Source organism: Salvia hispanica, chromosome 1 (genome assembly GCF_029641045.1).
Source record: "Salvia hispanica isolate PSC_SH4W2 chromosome 1, Shi_PSC_v1, whole genome shotgun sequence".
Taxonomy (NCBI): domain Eukaryota; kingdom Viridiplantae; phylum Streptophyta; class Magnoliopsida; order Lamiales; family Lamiaceae; genus Salvia; species Salvia hispanica.
The window spans coordinates 32022561-32050547 of NC_142692.1; the positions used below are offsets into that span (position 1 = coordinate 32022561).

The 27987-nt window shown below is 34.5% G+C and overlaps 3 protein-coding genes and 1 long non-coding RNA gene across 8 annotated transcripts; 3 read left to right on the forward strand and 1 right to left on the reverse strand.

The window, feature by feature from the left end:
* Positions 1-4904: 4904 nt before the first annotated feature.
* LOC148933623 (uncharacterized) lies at positions 4905-6211 on the forward strand. Its single transcript, XR_016134646.1, has 3 exons — positions 4905-5324; positions 5510-5816; positions 5907-6211. It is a non-coding gene; the product is annotated as an uncharacterized LOC148933623 (long non-coding RNA).
* Positions 6212-6630: 419 nt separating this feature from the next.
* PEX11A (peroxin 11A) lies at positions 6631-12314 on the forward strand. Of its 3 annotated transcripts, none has more exons than XM_089062768.1 (2): positions 6631-7523; positions 12131-12314. In XM_089062768.1, exon 1 carries the CDS (start codon positions 6734-6736, stop codon positions 7520-7522), a length of 789 nt encoding a protein of 262 aa, XP_088918894.1. In that variant the 5' UTR covers positions 6631-6733; the 3' UTR covers position 7523; positions 12131-12314. The 3 variants fall into 3 exon arrangements, with proteins under 3 accessions (XP_088918894.1, XP_047976606.1, XP_088918895.1); XM_048120649.2 differs by lacking the exon at positions 12131-12314 and adding an exon at positions 8700-8921; XM_089062769.1 differs by lacking the exon at positions 12131-12314 and adding an exon at positions 7702-8102.
* On the reverse strand, positions 9666-13930 carry LOC125224254 (deSI-like protein At4g17486). 2 transcript variants are annotated; one of them, XM_048127624.2, is made up of 5 exons: positions 13797-13930; positions 13627-13687; positions 10892-11156; positions 10423-10710; positions 9666-10227 (listed from the first exon to the last, which is right to left on the reverse strand). In XM_048127624.2, the coding sequence occupies exons 3-5, from the start codon at positions 11100-11102 to the stop codon at positions 9980-9982; spliced, it is 747 nt and encodes a 248-aa protein (XP_047983581.1). In that variant the 5' UTR covers positions 11103-11156; positions 13627-13687; positions 13797-13930; the 3' UTR covers positions 9666-9979. The 2 variants fall into 2 exon arrangements, with proteins under 2 accessions (XP_047983581.1, XP_047983582.1); XM_048127625.2 differs by having other exon boundaries at positions 13793-13883.
* A 7588-nt stretch (positions 13931-21518) lies between these two features.
* On the forward strand, positions 21519-27981 carry LOC125223950 (uncharacterized). 2 transcript variants are annotated; one of them, XM_048127272.2, is made up of 14 exons: positions 21519-21679; positions 21919-22075; positions 22171-22304; positions 23177-23215; positions 23320-23412; positions 23494-23610; positions 24163-24258; positions 24883-24996; positions 25579-25632; positions 26396-26443; positions 26923-27073; positions 27207-27372; positions 27456-27525; positions 27628-27981. In XM_048127272.2, the coding sequence occupies exons 2-14, from the start codon at positions 21994-21996 to the stop codon at positions 27892-27894; spliced, it is 1431 nt and encodes a 476-aa protein (XP_047983229.1). In that variant the 5' UTR covers positions 21519-21679; positions 21919-21993; the 3' UTR covers positions 27895-27981. The 2 variants fall into 2 exon arrangements, with proteins under 2 accessions (XP_047983229.1, XP_047983228.1); XM_048127271.2 differs by having other exon boundaries at positions 21934-22075.
* The last annotated feature ends 6 nt before the right edge of the window (positions 27982-27987 follow it).

Below are 27987 nucleotides of genomic sequence, written 5' to 3' on the forward strand. Positions count from 1 at the left end.
TATTGAGCGTTACAAAGCTCGGTTGGTTGCTCAGGGATTTACTCAAATTCTTGGTTCAGATTTTCACCATACTTTCAGTCCGATTGTGAAAGCTGCTACAGTTCGTGTTGTATTGGCTCTTGCTGTTCAGCGTGGATGGCACTTACACCAACTTGATGTGAAGAACGCCTTTCTCAATGGTGTTCTTGACAAACCAGTCTACATAACTCAACCCCCTGGGTTCGTTGATCCTCGGTTTCCAAACCATGTCTGTCGGCTTAAAAAGGCCATATATTGTCTACGTCAAGCCCCTCTTGCTTGGTTTCAGAGATTCAACACTTTTCTTCTTAGTATGGGCTTCTCTCAGAGTCGAGCAAACTCGTCATTATTCTACTTTCATCGGGGGACGTCAACCATCTTTCTTCTTCTTTATGTGGATGATATCATCATCACGGGTAATGATCAATCTTTGCTGCAGAGGTTCATATCTCAGACTCATAAGGAGTTTGCCATTAAAGATCTTGGTCGACTCAACTACTTTCTTGGGCTTGAAGTTTCCTACACTCACGATGGAATTTTTATCGGCCAGGCTAAATATGCTCATGATATTCTCAAGCGTGCTGAGCTATTAGACTCCAAGCATGTTGCTACACCTATGTCTGCAGGGGAGGTTCTTGTTCGTGATGGTTCCCAATTTCGGGATCCCACTCTTTATAGGTCTCTCGTTGGGGCACTTCAGTACTTAACTATCACTCGACCAGATCTCTCATATGCTGTCAATCTTGTCAGCCAGTTTCTACAGTCTCCTACAGATAATCATTTTCAAGCTTTGAAACGCATCCTCCGGTATGTCAAGGGAACAATCCATTTCGGCCTGTCCTTCACTCATCGTACTGACTCTTCCATTATTGGATACTCGGATGCCGACTGGGCTCGTTGCATTGATACTCGGCGCTCTACATATGGATATTCTATTTTTCTTGGGGGTAATCTCGTTTCTTGGAGTGCCAAGAAACAACCAACAGTTCTTGTTCTAGTTGTGAATCTGAATATCGTGCTATGGCCAATACTGCTGCTGAAATAGTTTGGCTCTCAAACCTTCTTCATGAGCTTCAGTCCTCTCCATCCTCTCGGCCTCAGCTCCTCTGCGACAATAAAAGTGCTATCTTTCTTAGCCAAAATTCTGTGGCTCATAAACGAGCTAAGCATATTGACCTGGATTATCATTTTGTTCGGGAACTTGTAGCCTCAGGGAAACTTACTACCCAGTTTGTCCCATCTCATCTTCAGCTTGCTGACATCTTCACCAAGAGTCTTCCCCGGCCAGCTTTTGAGTTTCTTCGGTCCAAGCTGTGCGTGTGCCTTCATCCCACACAACGCTTGAGGGGGGATAATAAGGAAAATAGTTGACTAATCCCTAATTAGTGTAATTAATATTTGATTTGATATTTTCTATAATTGTTTCCCTTTAATCATGTATTTTATACCTATTAATACAAGTTTCTCCAATCACCAATTCACGGTGATTCCCATATCAATTCTCACAATAATTATTCATAATTCTATAATTTGAATTCTATATTAAATTAGATAATTGAACATTTAAATATTTAACATAAAATTGAGCACCTTCGTACTATACACACATACTACAACATACACACACTGCACGCAGTTCATATCTGTGTATCATTTATTCATTTTTACCAGCACGAAAAATTTGGATTGAATTATAATTCAATTCATTTAAATTGAATTTCGTAGCTAATTCCAATTCTGTATAGTGCGTACTAAAAACAGACTTTAAGATAAAGAAAAAGGAAATCATAATTATTAGTGGAGAACCAGAGTTTGATTAGATTAGATGTACTGATCAAAATTAGAAATTAACTACTCTTTCCGTCACACAAAATTAATCGTGTTTTTAAACTCACTCTTTCTTAACTAATCTAAACAAGAGCAAGCACACTACTTATACAAACTAATTAGAGATTAGTTACAATAACATGCTAATCCTAACAAACTCCAACGACAATAAAATGCCAGATATACAATCGGCTGAATCACTTCTTGGAATGGTTTGTACTGCATATTCATCTACATAAAGAAAAACCATTGTTTAGTTCAAAAATACGAGCAGTATATCACACTTTAGTAATAAGAACTCTCAATAAATTCAAACCTTGCCGTTTAGTAACCGATTTTTAAAATTAGAGAACGAACCAAAACTAGAGTAAATTTTTACTATCTTTTTACAATTTTCTCTAAAGATAATGAAGCAAAAATACATGTAGGCCATGTTTGGTTGGCGAGAAAGTAAAGTTGGTAAGGAAAATGATTCCTGAGAAAATGAATCCCGGGAATATGATTCCTAGTAACTTTACTTACATGTGTTTGGACAATATCAGGATTTTAAAATCATATTTAATTTAAACACCAAACTAAAAATATACTTATTATTTTTTTATTTATAAAAAAAAATAATATTGTAAAATTTGTAATAAATTTTTAATTATAAATCATAATAATTATATTATTATATTTATTATTACGATGGATAGTTTAAATATGGATTATCCATCATAATATATGCTAATATAATAATTATTATACTATAATTATACTCTATCCGTCCCACAAAAGATGTCACACTTTCCTTTTTAGTTTGTCTCATAAAAGATGTCACATTTCCATTTTTGGAAAAAGTTCTCTACATGAATATAAAAATAATGTTTTCTCTCTCCCTTTAACACACAAAATAAAATCTCCTAAAATCTCGTGCCGTCCCACAAATGTGACATCTTTTGTGGGACGGAGGGAGTAATATTTACGGATGTTATAATTGAATAAATTTTAAAATTGCACTATGACTTTATTGATTAATTATTAACTTATAAAATATAATAATAATTATTTATTATATTAATTTATATTATATAATTATATTTTAATTGTTAATTATTAATAAATTATTAATTCCTACTATGAATTATTATAAAATACAGTTATAATTATGATTATTTTAATTATAGTTATTTATTATAGTGAAATTAAGTATGATTTATAATTTATTTAAAATATTGTAATTAATAATAATAATAATAATAATAATAATAATAATAGTAATAATAATAATAAAACTATACTATATGCTTAAATATGTAAGAATCCTAAAACTGGGAAAAAGAATACCTAAGAAAAGTTAGGATTCAGAATCCTGGAAAGTTGTACTAACTTTCCTTGTTCTCGGATTCTGATTACTTTCCCAGTTTGATTAAAAACCAAAACAAACAAAGAAATTTAAAATTTAAGAAATCAGATTATTTTTTCAGATAAAATCCTGGCAACCAAACATGGCTCTAATGTAGGCATTGACGGCAGTGGCGGACATATATGGAGGCATGGAGTTTCATTGCAATTTGAGTTTTCACTATATATAATATGTTAATATTTAATTCATTATAGCAGTGTCTAGTTCAGTTGATTTCTGAGTTAGGCTAATATACATGCGACTCTAGGCTCAACTCTCAGCGGTCACAAATACTTCCTCTTCTGTATATTTTTAATTTGTGGATTTTCAATTATACTTTTAAATTTTCCTATACCAGAAGCAATTTTTTTCTAATTGGCAATGTGTTTACATTTATGCATTATATGGTTTTCAGTTCGTACTTTTTAAATTTTCTCATAGTAGTAAGTTTGTATACTTTTTGTTTATTTTCTTCCACATTACTAATTTTAGTATAACTTTTGTTATTTTCTCATTTATGTATTTTTTATAATCTAAGAATAAAAAATCAATAATTTTAATTTAGCCCCACAAAAAAAATATATAGTTATATTAGTAAATTTATTTTAATTTTAAAAAGTTATGTTTTTTATTAAAAAAAATATTTAATTTTTTTTTAGTTATTTTGATGATGACTATGTTGTTGTATGTATCTTCAATTTATATTGCTTAATCTCAAATTATTTATTCATCATTATCAACATTTCTCTCAACTTTATATTGTTCATGTCGGGATTTTTTTCTTCCGACATTGATACTAAAATTAACCGTAGTTTGGACCCCCAGTATAAAATTTCTGCGTCCGCCACTGATTGACGGACACGAGAATTGAAACCCGTAGGGTCGAATTAAAAAAAGATAATAGTAAATATAATATTTAAATAATTATTTTTTTAAAAAATATTTATAATTTAAATAGTTTATTTTCTAACTTAAATATTTGTGTTTGAAGTTATGTTTAAATATTTTAAAACTAATCTTATTAATATTTATCAATAATTTTACAAAAAAATTAAATAAAAATATAATGAAATTATCATTAATAACATAAACATTATAATTATGGCTACTCTTAATTTTAACTCTCATCACTTTTTAGATAAAAAAGTAGACCAATCATTTAGCCCATTTCATACAAAAGTAAGAATTAGAACACGTCTTCTTCTCCAGTTCTTTCCACAGACGGCGACCCCTCCCTCTTCCTCTCCATCTCTCTCATCTATTTTTTTCAATTGTTATTCTCTATTTCTTATATTTCCCGCAAAGGATGAAGAATTGCAGTAGAGAAATGTCTCTTGGCGTCAAGGCGAAGCTCCGTGGGGTCGAAAGTGGAGTTACGCGGGATCTCAGAGGTCCATCAATGAAGTTTCCAGCAGCTCTCGGCAGACGACGGTGGGTCGGTCGACCCTACTCGATCCCACCTGGGTCCGTCATTGCATGTAGGCAAACCAAGTTGGTGGGTCCACTATTAATTTTTGACAAACATAATCATTATATTATTATATTGAAACTAAGTGCACCTAAAATATGAAAACTTTCCTTAATTTTATTGACCGTAATTTTAATGTTGTTAACATATTCACTTATTAATATAAATATTAATATTTTTTTATAGTATATAAAACATTAAAAGAAAATTCTAAAATATCTATACAATATATAAAAGGGAAGTTTTGGGGCATTGGGAAATAAATGTAGTTTTGGGGGTATTTAGGAAAATGCCCTTTTAAGACAGATACTATTATTTAAATATAAATATAAATGTTGAAGAGAACGTGTTTTTGATTTAGAGTTACTTATTTAGTTTCATAATTAGTGGATGAGAGTTGGTTATTTAGAGTTAGTGGATTAGTGGTATAGTTAGTGGCCTATTAACACCAAAAGATGAGTGTAGCGAGTTTCCAGATTCAAAGTAAGAGATGAAATGGTCTGTCTCATCGTAAATTAACTAAATGTGTTCATATATATTTCTTTTTTCTTCAGTTCAATCACTTATTAAATTGCTCATCATTGTCTTGATTCAGCGGTCCAGAATCATCTGAAGTAGGAACGGACGGTTAGTTATCGTTGGTTCAGATGTTTATTGTCCAATTTGAAGTACTGATTTACTATATTTTATAACAGCAGTGGAATATTGTAATTCTTTTTGGCTATCAAGTTTGAATTTTCTATAAATTGGACAAGCATATTGCTGCATGGCACATTCAATGAAATAATTTGCTAATAACATTCCTTCTGCAGTTGGTTATGCTGTTATGAAGTTATTTTTCGGTTGTCTTTACGGACCCAGGCACTGTGCCTCCAAATTGGCGACCGGCAGCGGATGAAGAAAGGGGAGATAATGGCCCATTGACTGCATCAGAATTTCCACCTGATGTGTTTTTGTTATGAAAATTTTTAGATTTCAATATTGTTTTTTCCATGACTGATGTGTTTTTGTTGGATTACCATCTTAGGTGGGAGGTGTGCACTGAAGATGGACCATCATTGTGTTTGGGTTGTCAATTTTGTAGGGGCACTAAACAACAAAAATTTCCTCCTCTTCCTGGTATGATATTTTAACATTCTGAGTGTTGTACTGGCTGACATTTTGCAAACTTGACATTTATGTTAATCTTCAAATTTATTATTCATCCAGAAACTGAATGAGATTGTCAAGAGTGTTAGGGAACAACTGCAGCAGTGCCGCAGCATTAATGAAACGACGACGCTGAATGCCACATTAAGCTTCTTAGCTGAAAGTGTTGTTGAACTTGAGCGCCAACAAATTCTAGAGGACTGAACTCAACCTCTTGACTCTTCTTTCTTTACATAATGCTTGTGTAACATTTCTTTTCTTTTCTGTGTAGGAGTTTTTCTTCAAGTCCAAAACCAAATTATTCTAAACAAAAGTAGTAGACCTCTTTTGCTGTAATAACTTTTTAAGGCAAAAGCTTGGGTGCATTAATCTGAATTATGGTTTATTAACCATAATCAAACTATAATTAGGTCATATGCATTAGAGAGTGTGTGTCGTTATTTTGAAATGTGGAACAGAAGTTTTCCATACAGACATGATTAACAATATTGATTCTAATTTTATTTAATTAATTTAAAATTTAAAATTATTATTTTAAAAGTATATTAATATGTGGGCGTGATACTAGTTAAAGCTAAAAGAAAACTGCAATTTTATAAATATAAAAAAGCAATAAAAGAAATGAAGACCAAAAAATTAAGGAAAAGTATTATATTTTAGATGCAGAAAAATGTACTATAATTGAATACACGAACTCATATCAATTTAGTCATAGTTCATAAATTTTTATTCTGATTTTTATGTGGAAAATTGCATTCATAAAATGAAATTAATATCTTTAGGCACGCAAATCAAGATGAAGATCTCTTTAGTCATCGCTTTCTCAATTTCCCACCAATCTGAAGAAGAAACAATCTTCAAATTCATAATTTCGTTTCTAAATTCCAATGGATTCAATTTCAAACCCTGATCCCAAACCCCAAAACCCCAATCCTCCCCCAAAATCCCCACCCAAAAACAACAAGGATTTCCTAATCCACCTCGAAACCTACTTAGCCAAGCGCGACGGCGTCGACAAACTCCTCAAAATCTCGCGCTACGCCGCCAAGATCGCCCTCGCCTCCTCCCTCCTCCGCCACCGCGCCCCGCTCTCTGCCCGCCTCAAATCGTTCGAATCGAGCGTCGGCGTCAGCCGTAAGGCATTCCGCCTCGGCAAATTCGTTCAGGATGTCAACGCTCTCCGCGCGATCGATGCCGCTTCCCACTCCCGCCTCAGCCTGATCCTCTCCGCCGTCGCCTACGGCGGCGAGGGTTTCTACTATTTCATCGAGCAGCTGGTGTGGCTGGGGAAGGCGGGGCTGATCGACAAGAGGCATCTAAACTTGCTGCACAAATGGAGCGCGTGGTGCGAGTTTGTTGGCTATTTCGGGAGCGTGAGCTTGAAGGTGATGGAGCTGCGGGAGATCGAGGTGCAGGAGAGGTGCGCGGCGTCGAGCGTGGACGTGGCGGTGCTGAGGGGGATTAAGTGCGGGGAGGAGCAGGGGAGGCTGAGGAAATTGAGGGAGAAGAAGGTGATGAAGCGGCTCTCGGTGGTGCAGGATTTGGCCGATGGATTGATGGCGCTGGCGGATATTAGAGACGGCGGTGGAGGAGTTCTGGCGTCACCGCTCTTGCTGTCCTCGGCTGGGATGCTCTCCGCGCTTATTAGTACTCATAAGAATTGGATTTCTTGCTGAGGTATGGCTGTTCTGGTGTTGTTGTTTGTGATCATGATTGAGGAATGTTGCAAAGATGCTTGTTGAGAATAAAATGATTCTTTATACTTAATTATGTGTAGCTTATAGAATTATTATTGCATAATGATTTATTGGGTAATATTATACTATGAGTGAAATGTGTTTCATTTTGGTGAAAGTTGGAAGCGGGGTGATTCTTTTGTGTGTACTTTAATCGGAGGGAAAGAAACAATTGTGCGTCCGGACATTCTAGTTAGATTTCATATGAAGTCCATTAACAACGAGTAGGGAGGATGCATTGGAGCATGCCTTTTAATGCAACTGGAAAAGTAGAGATAGAACTTGTATAATTTCTTCATCTATAGAAGAAGAGAATTCCTATGTCTTACATGATATCATTGTTGAATTTCGGTCGAAGGTGAAAGTAAAGTGCTTTCTTTGTCTCTACTTGAATCTCAAAGGGATAGAAACTCGTGTTCATCTGATGTAAGGTGCATCTGTTCTAGTTAGATTTCATCAGACTGTGACTCTCAATGGAATTAAAATAATAGAAGGAAGAAATAGTTAATAGTGTGTATAATATCTTGATGTATAGAAGAATTTCTATGTCTTACATGAAAGGTGAAAGTAGTGTTTTTTGTCTGTACTATAATCGAAGACTTCTGTTCATCCGGATGTAAGGTGCTTCCGTTCTAGTTCGAATTTGTAAGAATTTATTACAGTATTACTGAATTAAGTTCAGTAATCACAAGAGAGGACGCATTGGAGTGTGCCTCGTAATGGAGTTAGAAGAGGGAGAGCAAGAAATAGAGCGTGTATAGTTTTCTTGATGTATAGAAGAACTTCTATGTCTTTATATGATCACTTCGGGATTTTGGTAAAGGATTTGATTCTATTAAGTTCAAATATAGCTATTGTCCCACGACTTAGATCTAGTTGCTTCTGTGAATCCAGAAATGATTCGTGTATGTATTTCACATAAACGTGAAATCAAAGTAGGCGATAAAGTAGCCGGACTATGTGGAAATAAAGGTATCATCAACATTGAGCACTAGTAGATATTTTGTAGTGAATGATGGGCGAAGTAGATATTTATAGATGAGTGCAAATAAAATCAGTTTTGACGAATTATTTTGTTAAAGAATTATAAAATGGCTAAAATGATGCTTGGTCGCAGGAGCCAGCGTGTGTGTCACAATGGGGCGCGATGTGCGGACCGTACTGTCGATAATATGTTGGCATATGTAGCTTAACGCACTAATACCATGATAACTTGTCTAAAAACAATTAGGATAGAAATAAGAAAGTAAATAGAAAATTATTTCCAACAAACGAAATGAAAACACCGACTAATGCCGTTCAAAACTACAACGATAGACAAAAATGGCATTTTCTCCAATTTCTTGACACAATTATATGCTCAATACTCTAAGCATTGAAATAAATAGATTATGTCATAGAAGTAATGAGTTGGTATACATTAACATAAAAAAATTATCTCTCTTTAGTTTTCATGTTCTAAATTTGTTTTTGGCCGCAGACGAAAATCAAACTCAATGTTCAAACGTCGTCAAATTTAAAATTAATGAACAAAGAAAACTTTGATTAATCAGACCAATGCATTCGATCTCAAGCTATCAAGCTTGCATTAAAGGCTTTTTTATTTCGGATTATAAATTTTCGGCCCTAATTCATCTTTTTCTCAGTTGTTTGTTTCAGGCCTGCATTAGTATGCATTTAGACCTCAAGTTAAAAGGAGAAAGAATTATACTTGCACAATTTTTCGAAACAAATGTGTACACAAATACTCGTTTTTAAGAGGATGGGAATAAGTTATGTAAGATGTACACCCTCAAAATGGTAGTACAATATTTGCAGCTATTTTTTCTCCAAATATTGAAGGAAAAACCATTATACATCGTCCTTTGCAATGTTAGGTAAATGCTTGGGACGAATACAAAACAACGAATGCACCAACATCAAAATCCAGAGTACATATAATAGCCCAAGTTGTTTACCGGTCACTACGTGCAATTTGCAGGCTGTAAGAACGCATGAACCTTTACATGCCTTCCGAAATCCCTTTGCCTTAGAGATGATGAGATTTAGAGAACTACAGAACATGTTTCTGTACATGAGAATCTTGAACAACATGCACAATGCAATTTGCATTAGCTTAGAACATATGGTACCTCAAGTACATACTAAGTTTGCTCTCATACTATGAACTTGACTAGAGTCTACACAATCAAATATCGTGTACATCTGAGCACACACGACAACACTTCACACTTGACACGGAGTTAGTTGATTTACATCAATCACTATTTGATATTGACATAGAATACACACCTATAATTACGGAAAGAATTATCAAAAGGGAAATGACTGCCTTCAAGATTCGCTCATCTTTGCCTCCGAAGTCGCTATTTTGAAACCGACAGTATGTCTTTTCTATTACCTTTCCTTGAACGATCCATTAGCAGACCTTCTTAGTTCCCACGGTCGAAGACATCCTTTCAAGGGGGACTGTAGTAGCAAAGACGATGTGGAAAGCTGCTTCTGCCTTGAGGAAATCGAGGAAAGACAGCTGAAAGTACTTCTAAGCCTCGTTTTCTCACTGGTGTCATACGCTTGGTATTTTGGCTCGTGTTGCACAGCAGTAATTTTAAGGGCCTCAGGTAAGACACAGTTGAAGATCGAACCTATGTGCACAAGAAATACAATAAGCGAGAATTCTAGGAAAACTAAGGTGGTCGTCTTTCTATAAAGTTCAAGTCTTGACAACTTTTAAGGAGTTGGAAAAGCTGTGTTCATCTCCACCATCAAAATTCTCTAGTCATTTAATCTCTCTTTATAAGAATGAAGCAAAAATATACATTAACCAACAAAAAACTTACCTAATTTGGCTAGTCGGTTTACCCAGTGTGGGATTCTTTTTCCTGTTAACTTGTAACAAATGTCCTTGCAGAAATGGTTGCAGTTCTTTACAATCAAATGATATGTATCACCGTTGTAATTTGCAGCTTGACGTTCCATAAACTCCCTAACCTGAGTTGCATCCAGTGACGTCGTACCAACAGATATGGACTTTCGAAATTTAAATCCGGGGCACTGGCGAGGTTCGACCTCAAAGACACCACTAGATGAATAGTCGTGAGCTCCAAATGCATATTCTATACCGTGAACTGTGAATTACGAACAAGAAGGATCAGAGAGAATATTCTTTTGAAGTACATGCTGGTCATGCATCAAGCAACAAGGGAAAAACAACACACTGGAACAAATTCCTCACACTATAATCTTAATTGCTAGAAACCAAATGAGGATATAGAAAAACGTAGTAAAAACATTGTGAGCAAAACATACCTTCGACCCCGGAGTGAAATATACCTAGGCCAGCCCAATAGACATAACCATTCATGGGTGTCAAGTCATACACATTTAGATACACTGGAGTTCTTTTGGAACCATCATTATCTGATTTCACTTTCGAGAAGAAACAAAAGTGTCGGGCTGATTTTTCAGTCAAACGGAGTGGCACTATGGACTTCCACCCTTTCTTTGATCTTAACTTCATGCTGCTTTTACGAGTAAACACACTTGAATATAGGCCTGATAGATTGTTCTACATCTGCACAAAAAAAGAGGGGTGAGGCTAAAAATAAAATAACAAAGCAGAAGAAGCAACGACTATGAAAGGAATATAAACAATAAATTATGACATTATAATTTTTCTTTTTTTGTTCCAAACTCTTCTGTCAGAAACACACGAGTTCAGAATATATTGGAACACAGAACTTGAAACTAGGGATACATCTAACGTGCTAACAAAGGGACTCCATAGCCAGGAAAAAATACGGCAAGTTTTGTTATGCGAGAAGAACTAAGACCACCTTCAATGGTACACTAAAACCTAAAATGGAGTAGGAAATTAGCTCCAATGGTACTCCAAAACTAATCCCATTTTTGGTATTTGAGTAAAATATACCTATCTTTAGGTTTACACTAAAACAAACCCAAATCACTTTTTCAAATTTTGTGAATAGAAAAGGTAATAGAGATTATTCTTTTAAGATTGAATTTAGTGTAAATGGTTGGAGTAAAATCACAATTTAATGTGACATTTACACTAAAATAGGTTTGAGTTTAGTGTAAATGGTTGGAGATGCTCTAAAACCATCCAAGCAAACAGCTTGGCGAAGCCTTTCCGGGCAGGACTAGAAATGGTCATACGTATCAAATGATTGGTAAAATAAATTCTTTACAGAGATTCACAAGCATCACATATGGTGACGATCCCAAGAAAGCAACCAAAATTCTGCATATGGTAAGGTCATTAGTAAGACAGATGGACCTAAGTAATAAATTGATTGTTCTTCAGAATGATTATAAAAAAAATTGAAGTGTTAATGCAATTTTGAACTAAAACTAGGTTGTTTAATTGCACCGTAGCCACAACTGTGTTTCACAACACCACATAGGATCAGCATCCCTCCTCTCTCTCACCCCAGAAAACCAAAAAGGACATGCAGCTTTTACAGTGGTATTACACGACCGCATTTAACTTCAAATTGCATTAACACTTTCTTTTAATAATTTATACAGTTAACTGGTGGACAGAAGTCACAGAAGTACACAATAAACAAAGATGCAACTTGAAAGAGAAGCAAAATACGATCTGCATCAGAAACTGTGCTTGTTTGCTACCATACTACACAACAAAGTATTACAACCGGATGTTAAAGTAACTTCTAAAATTGAAACAAATTCTGCTGTTATGTAAGTCTATTCCCAGTTTACCATAACATGACATTCTTAAAATATGTATTAATCACTCAAAATCCCTACATTTAATTAAATTATGTTGCTTAGCTGATGACGGCATTTTCAATATAGACTATTCCATTCAATTGACAAATCCCACCATATTTTACTTACTTAAACTGTAAATACATATAATATCGCATGTCGAGCAAATAGAATGAGTTCAACCGGAACAAAAACACTTGGTTTATTTGAAATATAATACTAAAGAAACAATAAAAGTATTAGCAGAGCTGTTGAATAAGTATTTAAACTACAGAGATTCACACAACAGTTGGGATTCTTTAAGTAAAAGTGACATGATGAGTGGGAAGCTACTAGCTTTTACTTGCTGACTATTTAAACCATGCTTATATGCTATAGCAATGTAACTTCTTCACATCTCTTTCCTTCTGCACTTATTTTTTCGAGTTTCTACTTGTGTGATATTTAACTTTAATAGACTATCAGTTGAACAAATTAGCGAAAAATTGGTCAAGGTATTTCTATTATAGTATACTACTAATTCGCAAGTCGAAACAATAAGTAGCCAATAACACATAGCCACCAAACTGCTTGAAGGGGGTATCTCACACTTCATCTGAAAACTTGTCATCAACTCAGAGACGGTTTAAGAAAAAACGAAAGAATCCACGTTCATCGAGTAATGAGATGGGAACGAGGAAACTTTTCAAAGTTTTCATCATAGTCAAAGTAGTTATTAGGCAAAACAAAGAATAAAACTACAAGCAACCATACTGCAGATGTGCAAAGCAAAAGATATCCAAATTTTAGTCAACAACTGAAGAGCTAGCTAAATTGCCAAGTTGATAAAAGAATTGACTAAAATATGGAGTAATAAAATTATACCTCTAAATTCTAATCACTGTCATCTTTGTCAAAACACCAGATTTTGTCAGTTTCTAGCTGGAATTTTACCAATAAACAACTTTTAATTCAAAACATTTCACACATGCCCTAGATATGCAAAAGCTTCAAGAACCACAGAATTACTACTGAAATTATGGATTGAATTCTTGAAATCCCAAAATTTTAAACACAGCCACCAGATCTTGTTGCAAATTCGAAACTTGATAGCAAAAACAACGAAAGTAAGAAAGAAAATGTTGATTTCAGGACAAAAAACAGATCAGCCCTCAACCAATTCGAGGAAAATCGAAGCTCAACACGCAACCAAGAAAAGAGGCGAAGTGCAAAGCAGTGGTTGTATAATTGAAAAGGCAAGTGTTTCTTACTAGCAACAAGAATTTCAAGAAACAGGTGTGGAAAAGACTCACAGATTTGGATGGGAATAATAGCATTGGTAGATTAGCCAAGATTCGAGCTTTGAGCTGAAAACTGCAGCGGCGAATTGTTCGTGTGCAGAGAAAGAAAGGTGGGTTAATTAGCAAGCTTCTCACCCATGCTATGACTATGAGAGAGAGAGAGAGAGAGAGAGCATACACACATTCATGGGGTTTCTGACAAATTCTCAGGTAGATAAACAAGCACTGCAAAGCGTCAACATTGTTTTAAGCCAAGCAAAACAAGTACTTTTACAGAGCCTACCAATCTTAATTATTGAGATGAATGAAAGGTAAAAACTAAAAAGGGAATTAAAGTGAATTCTTATTGAACACTCCTTCACTAATTTTAATAAGTTCTGATCAAATTATTTGCAATTAATTTAAAAAAACATGTATATTATGTGGTTGGTTGTTGATTAGGAATCTTGAAGGAGTGAATTCTGTTGAGCATTTAAACAACGACGATGGAAAATTTTGTAGAAATTCAATGAAAAGTCATCGTTGCATATTATCAGTATCAATCACTTCTTCGATAATAATTGTAAAAGCGAAAGAAAATTGTTTGAAATGAACTAGAGATAAATATGGATATAATTACAATAAAGCAAATTGATTACATATTCAAATTGACTTTTACGATTTAAGATTAATAATTTATATTGCTTAAATGGAAAATCAGCTTAAGGAGGATAATCTACTACGTCTCCTACTTCACGCACAAGTGATAAAAATATAATTACTTACTATTATATTTGTGTGTTTGGTAGGAGATGTTATAGGTGATCGTAAATGCAGTCAGCCATATATTATCTGCGTGCTTGCATCATGCACAACACTCATTTACGCATTGATATATGTTACTTAGATATCTACTTAATGTAACATCGTAACACAACTAACACGCTTACTCACTATAATGATTCAATGACACCTGCATCCATATTCTCGTACCTTGAAATATTTTGATAACACTAAAAAATTCTCAAACAAATTCCAGCTTCAATGTCAAGTCAATGAATGTAACGAATATAGGATATCAAAATTAATTTGGGATTTAAATCATAGCTGTAACTTTCTTTTTTGGTTTCCTGTTTTCTTTATTATAATTATTATGAGGTTCTGAATTTAATTAAAGTGAAATTAGAGAATGGAATTAAAGTCCGTACTATATTGACCCAAAAGTTTAAGATATTTATAAGGGACAAATTGTTTGGGTCCCACAGTATAAATATAATATACATATTTTTAACCTTATGTATAGAAAAGGAGAATAAAGCGTGATCATTGCCTCTTTTTTCCTCTCTCTCTATATAATAGTACTACTATTATTAATATCTTATTGTTTGAAGATAATTTCTTCGTTAAAATATTTTGTGCAATCTACTAATGTTTTTGTTCATATCATGTTTAAAATTGTCAGTTTTATTTATACAAAGATAGTTGTAGATGTTTAAAATTTTATTCACATTTTTTGGAAATGAAATGAAAATAGTCTAACACTTTTTATACATAATGTTTTACTATCAAGTGCATATTTGTGTTCTATTCAAATCTTGAAAGAAAAAAAAAAGACATGAAATAAATTGGTATGAAGAAAATTGGATATGGATGGAATTAATACAGTAATTGAATAATGGCTAAGAATGACAATATATATGATCGGCATCTCTATAGAATCAAGAATGACATCAAATATTTTTATAAATTGGATAGATATGTTTACTTTATAAGGAGTATAGTTTAACTAAATTAAGCTGTGAATAGTTAATGTTTAAGTACAAAGGTTCCAGATTGGAGTCCATCGTGTTGAAACTTTAAAATTTTAATTTATTTATTAATAAAAAATAAAAATAACATGTCTAAACTTTTATTAATTTATTATATAGTATATAACCGGGAAATGTTATAGTACATTTTTTGTACTACAAAAGTTCACGATGATAACATAGCAATGACCAATGAGTTTCAACATACACGACATCATTTTAATTTTTACACAATCAACTAAAATGATGCTACATTATTACACAATAATTGTGTAGCAAATGTGACAACACACTCACGTGTATTTAAATGCCGCATCACTATTAACTTAGATAAGCCACATATGTCACATTATTTTAGTTCCACCATTTAAATATTTATGAAAATGTATTAAAATGATGTAGCTAGGTAGTAGTACTAGTAATAATGTATAGAGGCCATTATTGCCTAGGTTGAAAATATGTTGTGCTTTTGGAGTGATTTATAATTGACAAAAATAGGTTAATTATAATTTGTAGCCTAAGATTGAAGTTCACTTACTAGCACCCTAACAAAAGACTAGGTGCAAACAACATCCGATTAGGCCATCCGCATCCGTGTCTCTCATCTGTCTTTTAATCGTCTCATCTCTTCACTATTTATGGGCCCCATTATACTTTTCACCTCTTCTCTTAACTAAGAGACAACACCTGCATCCCTCCATCTTTTAACTATCTCTTAACCATCTCATTCCTTAACTATTCATTCAATTTCATTTTTTATTTTTATTTCCAACAAATTTAATTAATAAAAACACACTTCATTAAATAAAATAAAATTACAATTTAAATACCTAAAAAAATAAAAAAGACATAATTTAAAAAACTAGAAATTACAAAAATTGCACACTTAAATTCAAATAAAAAAAATGGAGGCAAAGAAGCAGAAGAATGAATTCTCTAGTGACGATCATCTAACGGTTGCCAAATTTTGCCCAAATGTGCTCCATTAGATCCTCCTGGAGTTGGGTGTGGGCGGTAGAATCACGTGTCTTTGCCCGAATAGACAACCGCTCTTGCAAAGACGGATGCACTCCCCTTCGAGGCGGACTACTTGCGGTTGAGCTTCCCAGGGTTTCAGGGTCGAACCAATTTCCCGCCTCAGGTCCTTCGTCGGCGACAATCATGTTGTGCAAGATTATGCACGTATACATGATGTCGACCATATTCTCCATAAACCACTGTCGAGTCGGGGCTTTGATAATGTTGAATCGAGCTTGGAGAACCCCGAACGCTCTCTCCACATCCTTGCGAGCAACCTCTTGCTTCTGCGGAAAAAGAGACTGCTTTTCGTTCGCAGGCCTGTTGAACGTCTTCACGAAGGTTGGCCACTTCGGATAAATGTCGTCGGCAAGATAGTACCCCATTTTATACTAGCGATTGTTAGCGATGAAGTTGATGGCCGGCGCTTTACCATTTAGAACTTCGCTGAAGAGGTCGGAATTGTTGAGCACGTTGACGTCGTTGTTCGAGCCGGGAATCCATAGCCGGTAGTCGGCGACGGCCTCGAGTATAACGGTGGGGTGGGTGCCTTTGTGGCCGCTCGTGTATGACCACCTCAACGCCACAGGGCAATTCTTCCATTGCCAATGCATGCAATCGACACTCTCGAGCATCCTGGGGAATCCGTGCACTTGTTCGTGAAGTTGGAGCAGAAATTGACAATCTGTGGTGGTTGGCTTCTTCAGAAATTCGTTGGTGAAGGCTGCCCGGACGCCTTTGCAGAAGTTCAACAAACAAAGTTTCTGTCACACCTCAACCCTTATAACGTATACACTTACTATAAATAAATTCAAAAATTTAAAATAGATTAACCCACGTGTCAACTACATAAAATGCGCATATTATATCATTTCAAAATCAACTTTTATCAAGTACATATTTCAAAACATTCTAAACTGTAGTGGGACCCTCTCACCACTCTATATACTATACATTTATCTATATGCAAAAAAGATGAGGAAGAGAAGTTGCCAAAATGCGTCAGCCGCCGACCCTGATAACATGTGGAATTCCTATGACCCATATCAATCAAAAACTTCACTGATATCTTATTCCTGAAAAATATTAGTGGCTTATATGAGCCACAACTCAGTGTATATAAACCTTACCTTTAATTTCACACACCAATATCAAACACATTCTTTCACCAAAATATATCACCAGAAGTAATAAATATCATGAACAATTTAATATTCATATGCATATGCCTCTATGATCCTTTTAATATTTTGTGACTGAGCGCAAGCCTGGTATCTGCCCGGGATTTCCATTGTACACGACCTGCAGGTTCCTTTTTAATTATTTGACCTTTCCACGAAGGCCCCTCTTTGATTTGACCTTTCCACGAAGGCCCCTCTTTGCATATTTTCTTTGACCCGTAGGTCCATTATCATTGTATATGACCCGTAGGTCTTTTGCCATTGTATATCAGATCCAGATCAAGACAGTCACATATCTTCTTTAATCTCATGACTCGAATAATTCCAACACCATACATCAAACAAATCCATTGCACCAATTACATATCCATATAATCCATCAATAACTTCAATAATATAGATAAACATATTCATTGCACAAATCACATATCCACATCATTCACAACATCAATATCAAATACTCCACACATAATCATTTCAGACTCACATCATATAATTCAAATATTCACTTCAATTTAACACATAGCAATCCATCACATAATATATATAAAATTAAAAATGTAATTTATACAACTGTTAGCTCACTGAGCTCACTGAGCTCCTGATTTCGCCACCTAATTTACCGCCCACGGTCATATCATGAATCTACTCTTCTCTAATCATGAATTTTATGTTTTCCTCGTTCGTCCCTTTTCTTTAATTTACACCCCTTTTTCTTTTTCTTTTTTATTTTTATTTTTATTTTTATTTTTATTTTTTTCTCTACTCTATTATATGTGTAAGTTTATATATATATGTAAGCATACTAATGTCGGCTAATTAATCCAATTGTATATGGTTTCACTAATCCACCTAGATACAAAGCATGCAGTAGTTCCCGAAACTACACGTGCCCTCCACAATACTTATATACTCCACAATAAAAAAGCTAATTCACAAGGTTACACTTATCTACCTTGCATGCACTTGAAGTTAAAAAATAGAATATTACATATATCTTTGCCATAATCAATTATACCAATAAGTGTAAACAAAAGTCATAGTAAAAGAATATTAGAACAATTACATACATAAATTTAATTAGACTATTAGTACGTACACATATATATATTTACATGCACACATTATTACTCATGCATTTAGCTTAACTATTTAGTATTTTAATATATATATATATATATATATATATATATATATATAATCACACATATAATATTTATTGTGCAAGCAATAATATAAATATGTGATAATAATTAATAAAAATGTGTAAATATGTAAAATGATGCATGTTTCCGGTTAAGGATGTCACAGTTTCCCAGTAGATTCTCCGACGTGCAGGTATTCGTCGATCGAATCCACCGTTTGTCCAGTAGCAAGTTGACGGATCGCTGCAGTACATTTCTGGAGCGTCGTGTGGCTAGGACGGCCAACAGCGTCGAACCCTTCTCTGAAGTACTCTTCCCGTCCCGCCAATGTTTCGCGATATGCAAAAATAGCGCGCGTGATATACGGAAACGACGACGGAAGTAGATATCTCCCCATACCGGGTTCCGACTGAAGTAATCACGTTCCAACCTTGCGGCGGCTTCCTCCCGATTACGATGGATGTAAGTCCGGGGTCGCCTTTGAGGAGGCGCGGCGGCTTCCTCCTCCTTACGTCGATCTTCTTCTAGCGATTCTTTCATTATTCGACGCATTTGCTCAAATGGATCCATAATGGATTAAATTTGAGAGAAGAAAAAAATAAAGGAATGATTTTATAAAAGTGATTGGAGAGGAAAGAAAGAGAGATGAGAGAATAATAGATGTGTATTTGTGTGTAAAATGGAGAATGAGAAGAGTATTTATAGAATAAAATAAAAATTAAAAAAAATAAAAAAATTTAAAATATGACCATTGAACGGTCATATTAGCGTTTTTTTTTCAATTTTTTTTTTCGAAAAATTGATTAAAAAAAAGAAGAATTATGACGTCATTATTACGACGCCGCGCGGTGGCGCCGCGCGCGTGTCTCGCCAGCTCGAGGTCGGCCTCTTTGGGACGCGTCACGCATCGAGATGGCTCGTCTCTTCGGGACGAGATGCATGCCGCATCGCCGTCTCGATGTTGTCTCGTCTCGTCGAGACGAGATAGAGACCGCATCGAGACGCGATGCGGATGCCCTTAGTATACAATATTTCTAATACAAAGTCATAATTTCTAATTCTAATTGTTTCGGTAATATAGATAAGACCAATATATATAAATTATGGTTTATTTGACCGTTTAGTACATTAGATGAGAACATGTTAGACACTTAAAAGCTCATTTTAACATGCCTAGAAGAGGATGCTAACACTTCTCAAATAGTTAAGAAGTCCTAATTTTCTTTCATGGTTGGTTGGACGCATTCATAACCGCCCATCGATCTGCACTTTTATTGAAGACGTCAAATAATGTTATTTTGAAATTTAAAAGAAACTTAAGTCAAGATTCGTGAAATTATATTTTTAAAACTCGCTTTTCCTTCCCAATTAATTCATTAAATTATTCCCACCTAATATATGAGTCAATATATATTATGAATAGGCAATGTCATCATTCTCCGGTCTTACAATTTGTCCTTGCTCGATCTCCTCTTTTCCTCCTCGTTCTCATTGATACTAAACAATAATGGTTTTGAAATAAGAAGTAACTACAAAGAAAGCTTTGTTAGCAAAGTGACTGAATAGTCTAAACATAATTAATATTGTCCAAGTAACTTACCATATTTCAGATTACATATAGGCTATAGCCAAAAGTCGAAAGGTAAATTATTTTAAAAGTTTATCTTATTCAGAATTACATTTGGGCCCAAACAGGACACCAAGCCCAAATATCTTCTGATCCCATTACAAAATCAAGTTTAGAATAACGTGTCTGTTTAGAATTGGAGCCCAATGAAATTGGGGATGCATAATTGAATTTGAAGGTTTCCGTTCATATTTCACTGTTTTATATCATAAAAATATTTAAAATTTAAACTAAATTTCATTTTCAAATCCTTAAATTTATAAGTACTGGCATATGAATTTCATAAGTAAAACAAATATTCAGAAATTTTAGTTATAAAACTATGCACCTCGTAAACACACACTACTCACCCACATTGCATGCACACACACACTATTCACATACGCATGCACACACACACACTATTCAGTCACACACATTGCAGATTGCACACACACAATGACACAATACATAAACATCAAACACTACAAGCATATACACTCACACCATATATACTCGCAATATACATTAACAATATTTTAAAAAATATAGAGATATCAGATATGTAAGATTATGGTAGAGGTATATTTTTTAAAAACAAACCAATTAGAAATTACTATCAAATTTTTGTTGATTTCTTTAACATACTAAATTAAGAATAAAGAATTTGAAAATTAGAAAAAAAAAATTGATATCAATTATTTAATTTATGAAAGAACATGGAATTGAATTAGAATTCCCTTTCGCTTTGATTCCACAGCCTCAAAAACCGACTTTAAAAATGAACCCTAAACACTAGTTTTAAATTATTATTGACAGAATTAATTTTATAAAGTACTAATTTATTATAAATTATAATTAAAATGAACAAATCGAACTTTTTTTTTGTTAATTAAATTGTAGAATCAATAAAAACAACAATAAATTTCGAAGTATCATAATTAAAATAAATATATAGAACAAATATTGCAAAACATGGAAATGACACATAAATATTACTACCACCATTAATTAGATTTTACTATTAGAGATTAACAATTTTCAATTTTAACTTAAATTTTAGTAGGGAATTATCATTCATATCAATTTGCATTTTGCAGCATTGGCATTTCCAAACTGGGTAAATATAAATGGCTAAATGCATAATACAAAATCAAAGTAACCGATCCACCGGATTTTCCTTGAAAGGCACCCTAACAAATGCACTTTCCTTCAACTTCACACAACCAAATTTCCGCAATGAAGTGGATCGGATCTCGCCTTCTTCAATCACTCCTTTACTGTTTCCGGCAGAAATTCCGAGGCTTCAAACTGCACTTGGATTATGCGGTAATGCCTTGCTTTTATTCGACTCAATTTTTAAAATTTACGTAAATGCAGTGGTTTCTTTCCGAATTGCTGTTGCTCAGCATTGATTGATTCAGGTTACATAAATCATTGAACAGTGTCTTATTATGAGCTAATCAATTTCATCATAATTAGAATTTCCCGGTCGTATTTTTGACAAAATGTTTAATTATGATTTGCTAGAATGTTGTCTGCGTCTGCTATTGAAATTTGTTGGACAGTTTTTGTTTCTGCAGCTGTACTCTTGGGGTGCACACTTGATTGTTTAAAGCTTGTACCTTTCACCACCTCCATCTATGTTTGGAGGTCTTGAGTATATCCCTAACAAGAGTCCTCACCTGCGCAAATCTGGTAGCCGGCCTGTTGTGTTTGATATTGGTAAGAGTATATGTATATCTCTGACAGTTTCCTTTCTATCTGCATGGCTATGCATACTTAAGCATGTTTATGATCATTTTGATATTATCTCGTAGACTCAAGTGAGCTGGGAAACAGCTCTGACGAAGAATTTTTACTTTCTAAAGAGTCAAATGAAATGAAAGGTGGGTCAACAGCATTAAGCAGTGTGGCGATTGTGCCTTCTCCTCTTCTGCTGTGGAGATTTAAGGTATTACTACTTGTAGTTCATCCAAGAGTGGCAGAGTAGAAACTGTTAGTTACTGCATTTGGATATGGAAAGGATTATTAGGAGGAATATATATTTGGTTTTTTTGTTTGATTTCTGTATTTGTGTTACTTTTATTGCTGCGTTTTGGAGATGATGAACAAGTATTCTCAAACAGATTCTGGCTTTGCTCCACTGCTGTCATAGAATCTGGTGTGGGTTTGGAATTTTTTTGCATTACAAAACTTACTCCTTAACATAAGTGTAAGCATCTATTTGACATCTCTGGGCAATGGATTATGTATAAGGATCGACTATGTCCAGCTATCCATCTTAAGAGTGACTAAACTTTTTGAGTGATGTTGTAAGCCTCCTTACTCTAAGTAGTTACATTGGGTCTTGTAGGCTGTAGATCTATTCCGAAGTAAGCTCATAAATTTGTAGGCATAAAATGGTCATGGAACTTTAACATGTTCACAAAGAGTTTTGTATTTGGTCTGGTCAAAAGCTATGTAAACTTGCTAAGATCTGAAAAGTAGGTTTGGTCTTCCTTTCAAGAAATAGCAGGCAAATTTATTTATCTATTTCTTTTTATGTCTCAAACATATAATTATGATGTTTTGGGAGTACCCTAACACCTCTGGAACTCAACATGCCATGCCTAGATTAGGTTTACTATATTGCTAAAGTGATAATAATGCAGTGGCCGATTCAGATGGCTTGCACTTCTTTGGGAATATTATTTTGGTGTTTATGGATTATGCTTTATGCCACAGTCATTTTGCTTAATAAGACTATGAAGTTTTACCTAAAACTCTTCTCTTTTGTATTCTTCTTGATTAGCTTGCCATCTCTAATCTATCTTTTTTTGTTAGGCACTATTGTTTTTCATCTGGGGTTTCTGTTGTTTCAAGGTTAGTGTAATATCGTATCTGCTGATGGGTTTTGGTGTCAAATGCTTTGTTCTAGGCCTGATTGTTGTCCACAGATGATTAGTGTTTGTTTCTTCTATTTTCAGATTGAATGGGATTCAGTAATGAGAATGAGTGCAGACCTGCGAGATTTATTTTTATATGAGGCTTTCTTGTATTATAATCCTCTCCTTCTCGTGGTCAGTGATTTTTACATGGTTTAGTTCTTATGCATATAGATTTAGTGATTGAATTAATATAATGCTTCGGTTATGATGCAGACTATGATGGTTTGGCTTTGGGGAATCAATTTATGGGTTTTTGCCCAGTCTAATATTGGATATGTGAAAATTTTTGACCTAGATCAGAGCCATCTAACTCACAGAGAGATATGGAAGGTAGTCATATTAAACTTTGAACTAGATATAGGAGTATTATATTTCAGGTTACCTCACTACAATTTCCTTAGCTGCTGTAAATCAGTATTCTAATTCGTCCAGGACTAAATTGTACGATTGCATTCTGTTGGTAGTTGGTAACTTTTAAACCTTGTTGCATCATACTGGACTGTTCATGGTGGCTTGAATTTCCATCAGAATATTCTCCTTCAATTTATTTTTGATCTGGTAAAGTTCAGAGTCTTAGGGTTATGTTAGATGGTATTATGAAAAATATATTTTTGGTGAAACGGTTTTGTGTGAGCATATCAGCATATTTATCCTCACCTTATTGGCTGTCATTTTTCAGTAATTGCTTATTCTACCAAAGAAATCATTACATAAGTCTTCAAAAATTTCTTAACTTTGTTTATCTGTTCTCACTAGAAAGCAGTTTTTTTCTTTATTGTTTTGATCATGATCTAGTTCTGGCCTCTTCAGCATGTAGGCGTATTTGCAACTTCTCTTATAGGGGCTTATGATTTACTGACAATAATTCCTTTCATGTGTCAGTGCGCTACATGGATGACAATCATTGTCCCAACTAGCATGACAGCATACCTGTATCTGTATTCTCACGGAGAAGTTTTGTTAGCGGCATCTCAACCAGTGTAATAGATGCTTCTTCTCCTAGAAATTATTTTGGTGCTTTATCATCTTCAGTTTCTTTGGAATGATTTTTTCATTATGCAGGATGGACTATAGTGAGCTCCTTCTTTTATTTTACGAATACATGCAATAGTATTGCAATCCCATAAATTGTTATTCTGCCTACAGTATGCTTGTATCCTTTAAATTAAATCTCATGCACGTGATTAAACAACATTTGTTGAAAATTATGCTTCTTGTTTGAGATATCTTCATATTTAGATAATGATAATACTTAGGAAAGTACTGTAATTGATGTAGATGAAAATAAGCATTGAATGCTACTTTAACGGGGAAAAGGTGGATGTTATACAAAGACAGTATTTTTGCCTTTCAGTGGTGGTGATTGTGAATATCACATGGGTTTTATTTATCTGCGGAGAAGTCAGAAGATCTTTATATTAATATTATCATGTATCTGAGTGCCGTCAGTGTCATCATTCTTGGTGGTTCTTGGCTTGTTTATTATTCTTTTTTTTTTTAACTAGCATGCTTAATGACATCAACTGAGGACTGCCTTTCTTAGGAAGACACCCTCTCTGTTCCGTGTGATGAAGTTTAGTAACATTGTTTTGGCAACTGCAGGTGCTTTTGTATGCTGCTATCTTAACGACTCTCATATTTCCCTTTGATATCTTCTGTCTTTCATCTCGATTCTTTTTCCTGAGGACAGTTTGGCGAATACTGTTTCCATTACAGGCAAGTTTTACTTCTTTGATAACTTAAGGACTTGTAATACTAACCATCCACAGGATAGAAAAAAAGATGATAAACGTCCTTTATGTCCTTTCTTAAGATATGACAAGAAAAAAATTTATGTTACATGCATTGAAAAAGGCGGAGTAAGTGTGAGAAGGCATAAAGTTAAGATTTTGAGGTGCACGTTTATTAGGCTTCACCTCATTGTTAAGTCCTAATATTTCTAACAGTTTGTGCCTATTTCTCAAAGCCAGAAATTCATACCAGCCCTGCTATCATCTTTTTATGATGCTAGCGTTTGGTTTAAAGTTTGGTATTAGATTGGTGAGCTTCAATATAAAACTCTGTGATTGATGTGTTCATTATTATCTTTCTTATTTCTAAGTCGAATAAACAAACCACCCATAAGTTCCAAGTGAAACCTATGTTATTCATTTTCCACCCTTGCTTCCCTTGTAGATGTGAAATGTCCAAGCCTGAACAAAGTTTTCATGGAAACATATGTAGAAAACTAGTATATAAATTTTAACCTTGAGCATGCTAACTGCATAAATTTCTGATCAGTTGTACTATTTTATACAGGCAATAACATTTGCTGATTTCTTTTTGGCTGACATATTTACCTCTATGTCAAAGGTATGCATCTGCTTGCTGTAATTCTTCTGATTGTTATTGTAATCCTGCAATCACGAAAAATTCTGCAGCTTGTTTATATATTCTTCTCCCAAAATCTTTCCTCATCCCAAATTGTTTTGTTTCTCCTTGAGAAATTGTTGTTTTGAAAAATGATTGTTTCAGAATGCACTCAGTTATTTCGTTTCTTATCTGTTAGTGCATTTAGTAGTAAGTTTAGACGTCCTCTTTTTGTCTTACCCTTCTGCTGAAGTAGGTGAGTATGTGATGGTTGAACATAAATGACACAATGACAATAAAATGTTTTACATCATTTCTGTCTTTTTTACTGTCTTTTTTTAAATCATTTCTCCAGAAAATACTGAAGATAAAGATTTGATTTATGATACTTGAACTCGCAGTGAATCCAACATTCCTGATTGGATAAAATTGTATTTTTTCAAATTTGTCCTGTCAAGCTTTAATTCAATCCATGACACTGGAAAATGATGAATGGCCTCACTTTCTTGGAAGAACACCATTGTATGTGCTCCTGTGAAATAACCTAAAGTGTCTATAATTTATCAAGCTGTATATGTTCCAATTGACTTACAATGGTTTCTTGAAGTAATTTATCTTTTTTGGAAAAATAAACAATAAAAAGTAACAGTCATAGGAAGCTTCTTGGAGGATTTCCATCTTCATTGCATTTCACTCTTGCCCCAAGTTAAAAGGTTACAATCATGACTAATCTAATATGTTTCTTGAACTTTGTCTTCCCGTGCAGGTTTTCTCTGATCTGGAGCGTTCAGTTTGTAGAATGGTCCATCGGCAGGTTAATATTTTAATTACATGTCCTAGTTTACTGTTTATGTCAGTTAACGGGATGCCTTCAATTTCTACTTGCTTTTGGCTTACAAGAAGTTTAATAGTACTCCCTCTGTCCCATTATTTATGGCAGATTTCTCTTGTGTACGAGTATCTAGGGCAGTGAAACGTGGTGTAAAGTGGTGTGAGGAATATATACTACTAGTATTATTTAAATTGTGTGAGACTGTGAATAATGAAGCTGCCTTTAAAAGGAAACACTCTGTGTTATGTGGGACGACCTAAAAGGGAATACGTGCCATGAATAACGGGCGGACGAAGTAAATTGCAACCAAAACTACACACTTGATGCTACCAGAAATTTGTTTTTTCCCTTCATCTTTTTCAACCATGTTGGGCATTGAGTTTATGGGAATGTTACTTTAATATCTAGGACTAGAGTTTTTTGGTGAAACCCTAAGATAAATTTTTCTTACATCTATGCAGGTTGCTACTATTGCATGGCTTGAGGCAGACTCTGTTTGTGGGAGTCACTCTGTCACAATTCCAATAGCTCTTGTTTTGCCTTATATTTTTCGTCTCTTCCAATGTCTTCGGCAGTACAAGGACACAAGAGAAAAGACATCACTTCTAAATGGTAAGTTGACATCACTTCCATTTAGTGAAAAGCCTATAGATACTAGTCAAATTTAGGCGTGTCCTAGTTGTGAAATCACAAATTATTTGATTTAGTTGTGCTAATAAGTAACTTTATTTTCCTTCTGTTCCAGCTTTAAAATATTCAACAGCAGTACCAGTTATTTTTCTTTCAGCCCTCAAATATCATGTTTCCCCTGAAAAATGGACGAATATTTATCGCTCTCTGTGGCTATCATCGAGTGTATTGAACTCTTTGTACTCATTCTACTGGGACATTACGCGGGATTGGGACTTGAGGTATGTCATGAAAAACAAATTCTGCATTTGATTCCTGACTTTCCAAGAAATGAAATTTGATAAACGGTCTCTGTTACTTTCAGCTGTTTCACACGGGTTTTCAAGTTCAGCAAATCACACCCAGTATCGGACGTATTACACGGGCAGAAGTGGGTAAGGGAACACTGTTTATACTTTATACAAGTTACTGTTTCTGTTCTCCAGTCATAATACAACCGAGTTACGCTTTTATGATTCATGCTCGGAACGTTGCAGGTGACGATTTGGGTGATTGGGAGCAATCTTGTACTACGATGCACGTGGACGTACAAGTTGTCGGCCCATCTGCGCCACAACCACCTCACCGTGTTTGCAATATCAATCCTCGAGATGCTGCGCCGTTTCCAGTGGATCTTCTTTCGCGTCGAGAAGGAGTCCAATAAAATGAACAACTCCAAATCAAATACTGCCTTGTCCATGACCATGAGTGATCTGCCTATTGAGGAACACAATTTGCTTGGTTCCGACGCTCGCAATGTATAGATTGAGTTCCGCTTCTATCATCATCAGGCAAATTCTTACCAACTATACAATTTTTTTTAGTGAAAAAGAATTAACCCTTTTTAAATATGAGTT